This window comes from Capsicum annuum, chromosome 11 (genome assembly GCF_002878395.1).
Source record: "Capsicum annuum cultivar UCD-10X-F1 chromosome 11, UCD10Xv1.1, whole genome shotgun sequence".
NCBI classification, from domain to species: Eukaryota; Viridiplantae; Streptophyta; class Magnoliopsida; order Solanales; family Solanaceae; genus Capsicum; species Capsicum annuum.
In genome coordinates this window covers 74,553,480-74,559,634 of record NC_061121.1, presented here as the reverse complement: position 1 = coordinate 74,559,634, position 6,155 = coordinate 74,553,480, and the positions used below count along the sequence as shown (strand labels likewise).

At 38.2% G+C, this 6,155-nt stretch overlaps 1 protein-coding gene across 3 annotated transcripts in view; it reads left to right on the top strand.

Annotated features, from left to right (window-relative positions):
• Positions 1-341: 341 nt before the first annotated feature.
• LOC107847888 (mannosyl-oligosaccharide glucosidase GCS1) overlaps positions 342-6,155 on the top strand; it is an 11,603-nt gene continuing 5,789 nt past the window's right edge. Inside the window, exons 1-6 of one of the 3 annotated variants that reach the window (XM_016692480.2) lie at positions 342-4,406; positions 4,917-5,053; positions 5,237-5,328; positions 5,457-5,566; positions 5,764-5,805; positions 5,944-6,130. In XM_016692480.2, the coding sequence (XP_016547966.2) occupies positions 4,322-4,406; positions 4,917-5,053; positions 5,237-5,328; positions 5,457-5,566; positions 5,764-5,789 (450 nt within the window). In that variant the 5' untranslated portion in view covers positions 342-4,321 and the 3' untranslated portion in view covers positions 5,790-5,805; positions 5,944-6,130. Of the gene's footprint in view, positions 4,407-4,916; positions 5,054-5,236; positions 5,329-5,456; positions 5,567-5,763; positions 5,806-5,914; positions 6,131-6,155 lie in introns of those variants that run through there. The other 2 variants (XM_016692479.2, XM_047398804.1) reach the window with 2 other exon arrangements.

Sequence of the window (6,155 nt, the reverse complement as noted above, 5' to 3'; positions counted from 1 at the left end):
AACTTTGTTAATCACTCTAAACCTACCCCGCCAGTGTTTTTCCCAAAATCCACTATATCTCATCTGGCCCCGTCGCCCTACCCCGATGTATCTTATGAATAGCCCCCTTGACCTTGTCAACCATAATACGGCTACAATAACCATAGTTGCGACACTCCTCAGATTTCTCCAAGTCCCCCAACATGAAACCTTTGTCCCCCTCATCGTTCAAAAGTGTATGAAAATAGGACTGTGAGGGCATCCTCAACCAACACAATACCATTCTCTCCCTTGATGCACTTCACTTGGTCAAGGTCACGAGCCCTCCGCTCCCTGTCCTTGGCAAGCCTATACAACTTCTTATCCCCATCTTTCTCCTCTAAAGCCGCATACAAGCTCTCAAAAGCTGTTGTCTTAGCCGTCGTAACAGCTAACTTAGCCTCTCTCCTAGTTACCTTATATTCCTTCTTATTTGTTTGTCTCTCATCATCCCTGCTCTCAACCAACTTAGCATATGCCACCTTCTTAGACTCTTCCTTCATTTTCACCTCTTTATTCCACCACCATTCCCCTCGATGCTTTCTAGATCGACCTCTCGAGACACTCAACACCTCTCTTGCGGTCTCCTTAATCCAACTGGAAGTCGTCTTCCACATACTATCCACATCACCTCTACTCTCCCAAGCCCTTTTGCTCCTCAACTTCTCCCCCATCTCCGAAGTACTAATCAAAGTTATGCTTCCCTACTTAATCCTAGGCCGAGCCTCCACTCTTCTCTTCTTTCTGCCCTTATTGATTACCAAGTCCATTACCAACAACCTATATTGAGTCAAAAGATTCTCGCTAGGTAAGACTTTACAATCTTTACATAGCGCTCTATCACCCTTCCTAAGGACCAAAAAGTTTGAGTTTTGGCCACCAAACTACGAAACGTAATAAGGTGATCCTTCTTTTTTGAAAAGCTTGAATGCTATCCACATCCCAAAAGCCCTAGAGAAATCCAAAATAGAAGCTCCTCCTTCATTCTTCTCCCCAAAATTGAAATCGTCATGCACATTATCATAGCCTCTCGTCAAAGACCCAATATGACCATTGAAGTCTCTTTCCATGAAAAGCTTCTCAGTGCTCAGGATGCCCCTCACCACCTCGTCCAACACCTCCTAAAAGCCTTTCTTCTCCTCTTCATCCAAACCTACTTGCAGAGCGTACACACTAACAACATTCACCGTAGACCCTTCCAAAACCAACTTAATAGACATCAACCTATTACTGACTCTCTTAACCTTTACCACCTACTCCCTAAGTTTTTCATCTACTAAGATACCTACCCCATTTCTACGTCTCACGCTATCCAAGTACCAAAACTTATATCCATCCACATCTCTCGCCTTAGTGCCTACCCATTTAGTTTCTTGGACACACACTATACTAACCCTCCTCTTTCTGAGAATCTTCACCAGCTCTATAGACTTACCTTGAAGCGTCCCTATGTTCCAGGACCCAATTCTCAACCTAGAAGCACCTTTATCCCACCTAGCCCTACTATCCTTTGCCCCCAACCCTCGACTTGAACCTAGACTCGATCCCATCCCCGACCCCGGCCTATGACATGACCCTAGTCCGCCATCTATTACCCTAGCCACCTCTCAAAAGGATACGATAGAAGAAAATAAAGAAAAGACGACAAAAAACATTACAAGCAAAAAAGTACGACTAAAAATAGCTAAATCAGCAAATAAAAACTAGCAAGTAGGCTTGATACTCACAAGCAACAACAAGTACTATACTACTCACAAGCAACGCACACCTACTAAGTTATGGAGAAACCAAAAGTAGTAATCCTATACGAATAATTAAAAGAAATCAGAAGAGAAATCAGGATAGAAAAAGAGACAAGAAGCCTATACCAAATAAACTATGGAAGAATAAACTAGAGCAGAGTGAAACGAGTGCACCTGGTACTAGGGGAAGATGCAATGAAGATGTTTTCTGGATCGTTTTGTCGAATTCCAGCAAATTGGTGCAGAAATTGGTCATCAGAATTTGTTGTCGCCGCTTTTACCCTACTGTTTGTACCGCGTCCCTGTAACTGGTCATCGGAGAATATGCTGGATGTCGGAAAAATGAGATGTGGTCGTCAGAATCTTGATGTCGCCACCTGAAGTGTCAGATCTAGACTGTATTACCAGAAAAGGGTTACAAAGAAAAGAAAATAGAAGAAAAGAAAAAAGGGCAATCAGTTCGCTGGAAACCAGCGTCACTCACCGAAAATTGATGTGGGCACCGAAACTGATGGGCCACCAAAGAAACCGCTACCATTTTAGTGGTCGATGTAAGAAGTGAGAGAGAGAAAGAGATGGCAGTCATTTTCGTCGAAAACTGACGTTGCTCTTCAGAATCTGATAAGAGTCGCCGGAATCTGATGGTGCCTGGTGCAAGTAATTTATCAGTACGTGTTTGTGTTGGTGGTTTTGTGTGTTTGGCGGAAATTGATTTCACATCCATGGGTTCGCCGAAGTAGTAGTCAACGGAGAGACTCTCACCGGAGAGTCGCCGAAAAACGGCCTGATGAAAGATCCTACTAAATTCAAAAGCAAACTGGAAAATCTTTCAAACAATTAGGTCTAATGCCATTATCAAAATCTCTACTCAATGTAATCTAGCTAAAGAAATTGACACACAATATGACTTACCCATAAAACAAACAATTCAAATCAAAGAGTTGGGGCAAAAAGATTACTCAAACTACAAATTCTATAGGAAATTCGCACAATGAGAAATAACTTAATAGTGAATCCAATTTTGACCCCAAATTCATTCCTAGATCCCAAAATTGAAATCTAATAAAGTTTACCCATGATGGAAACAACTTAGATCCATAAGATGGAGCAAAAATTCACACAAAATAGCTTCAAAACTCAATTTTTTGCACTTTAAGTAGCGCAGATTTTTTGTGAGAATATGGAAAGATCAACTCCAAATAAACTTGATATTCAATTACTTTGGACTATCCCCAAGAAAACCCAAAAACACCTATTTAAAAATTTCAACAAATTTTGAATCTGATATTTTTTTTCTATTTTTTTTTTTGGATTTTCAAAAGATGCAAGCCAAGGATTAAGGATTGTAGGAACAATTCTTAGTCTTGCTCTAACACCAATTGATGTAAAACGAGATACACGACAAGAAAATTCAAGAGATAATCAAGAAATCGTGAGGATATGGAGAAGAAAGAAGGAACAATCCATCAATTGAAGTAAATTAGAGACTAACAAATATAGATTTGTAATTCTCTAATTTGAACAAACAACAAGAAGATAAATTCAAGAGAGAAGATAATTGAACTCATACATGAATATCTTACCAAAAGATATTCAAGAGAGATCCGATGTAAAGAAAAAAGGATAAACCCAAAAAACTCACCAAAGAGTATTTAACTAAAATAGTGTCTAACCTCAAATAATTCTCATCCTATTCTATTTATAGTGTTAGGGTTCACTAAAATTAAAAAAGACATAAGTGCCCCTTAATTACATATACATTATATTATGATTAAAAGAACCTAAAATATAATGTTAAATCTTTTCTTGCGTTGGTTCTTTGACTTCCATACTCTTCTGAAACACTCTTAGACTCTTGATGTCATGTTGAAATTTGCAATAAGTACTTCTCGAACTTGCATCACATATTCTCATGTCTGACCGTCGTCTGGGGATAGAATCTGCAAAGTTTACTGCATATGATGATTGATGCAGACTTTGTTCGTGCTTGCCACATTCCAAATATGACTAGGTTCGTCATAGTCTTATCCACAATTACCTCATTGATAATATTGTCTAATGTATTTGAGTGCCGTTTTACCTTGCACTTCCAAAAACCTTGGTGGGTTTCATCACACGAACGACGAATCCCAAGGTAAAGAGAAATACACATAAATATCTGGAACCTATATGAATGAATCTATCAATCAACTTTGTTCTCCTATACCCAAATTGAGGAATCTTGATCCAAAAGCATTCTCTCAACCTCATAGTGCAATTCAAAACAATATCTTTAAGTATCTCAAGCTCAAATTCAAAGTAGCCCGTAAATGCTCCTGGAGGAGAACATAAATCAAGTTTTTTCTCTTACAATTAAAAGTGAACCAAGAAGAAACCTACTTGAGCGCTTAATGACAATATTTCAAGTTTAGCCGTCATGGTTGCTGTTATTCTTTTTTTCAAAAGATGGTTTCTCGTTACACATGCTTAATTTGGTTTCTTCACTTTGCTAAGTAGTCTATAGATTTTTTTGTGTTTCCTTTTCCTTTCCAGTCAGAAGATAGATGTGAACTACCAAGTTGATGGAAGTGGAAGTTTATAGCCTACGAAACCAATGGAAAAATTCCTCTAAACTGAAAGCTACTGATAGATTTACTGAGACCTCTGGTAAAGATATTAGCCTAATAATAATGTGTCTTCCCTGTCAAGTGCCCCCAAATCTAAAAAATAGTACCAACCGACATTACCATATTGAAAGAACCATTGGGCTTAAGAAAGGATCTTATCATGTTACAAAATGGTTTCTTCCTCCATTTTAAGGGGTATCCATAAACAATAATATTTATGCTTACATTGTGTTTTACGAATTTTAAGGTTCATGTATCTTTCTCAATTTTAAGTTGAAAAGAAGCAAGTACAACTAATTTCCCAGTAGGTTTCAACGCACATAGCAAGTACAATTGATGTCCAATAGGTTTCAACGCACATAGTGTTCCCCGATTTTTAAGAATATACGTCAATTTTCCATTTATGATATTTCTCGACATCATTACAGTAACTCTCCACCCACCTCAAACACACACACAAAAAAATCGATCCTCTGTCCCTGTGGCGGTGGGTTATGGCCCATGAGAGGTAGTGTATCTTCTTTTTTCAGTGACACTCTTTTTGTTTCAGGTTCAACTGACTTGGAAAATAGTGGAGACTGGAAGCAACTACCCAAAGCGAGAGTTCTTATGAGAAGTCCTAGAAAAACCTGTTCTACAACTGGTTATGTTAGCCTTTTCCCATTTATCCTCAGCCTTATTCCACCTGTAAGTTCTTTAGCATTGTTTCAGCAATATAACATTTCCAGTTGTTTGACTCTTGATTTGCTTTATATTCATCTTTTTTGGCTAGATACTGGCAGTAAAGGCCCTAATTCTTTCTTCCTTCCTTTGCATCTCTTGTTTGATCTAGTCATGTTGAATTGCTCATGCGTGCTTATTCACATCCAGGACTCATGGATACTCGAGAGTCAGCTTGACCTCATCTCCAATAGGAGCATTTTGTGGACCAATTTTAGGCTTAGATCCCTATCCAAAACAAGGTGATGCAGTTTCTGATATATGTGCCCTCACTATACTAGTGCATTAGTATGATACTATCTATAAAAAGTTTCTTCATTGAAAACTCTCAAGAAATGTGTATCTGTTTCTTTTTTTTGGTTTGTGCCAGCTCCATGTACATGAAACGGAATACAGAGCATGATCCTCCATATTGGAGAGGGCCAATATGGACACCGTTGAACTATTTGATTGTTTCGTATCTTCATCACTACACTCAAGGTACGAAATGAACAACAAAAATCTAATTATAGTTGATCCTTGGTAAATACTTATTCGCATCAGGTGCATTTTTTGGTAATGGACATGTATTGGTTTGTGTAAATACTAAGGTGCAAATAGTAAGGTGCTGGTAAGTTTTGCACCCTTGATTCTTCCTGATATCCTTATGCTGATTTATTTTTGTTTCAACTTTGAAGAGCCAAAACCATCTACAATGAATTGAGGAGCAACTTGATAAGGTACTGGTGTTCTTCCCCCTGAAACTATTCCTTAATATTCTTAATACATTAGGATGGCTGCTCAGATGTGTGGTCTATACATCATAAGTTTGTATTTTTAACATCACAGAAATATTGTTGGGAACTATAAACGGACAGGGTACCTGTGGGAACAATATGATTAGAAGAAAGGAAAAGGAAAAGGTGCACGCATGTTTACTGGATGGACAGAAACTGTGCTGTTGATCATGGGAGAAGCTTACCATGAAGTTTAGTATACACCTATCATGGCAGAAGCTTACCATGAATTTTAGTATCACACCTAACGTAGCAACTACTAGATAACATTACAACAAATTTTTAAAAATTTG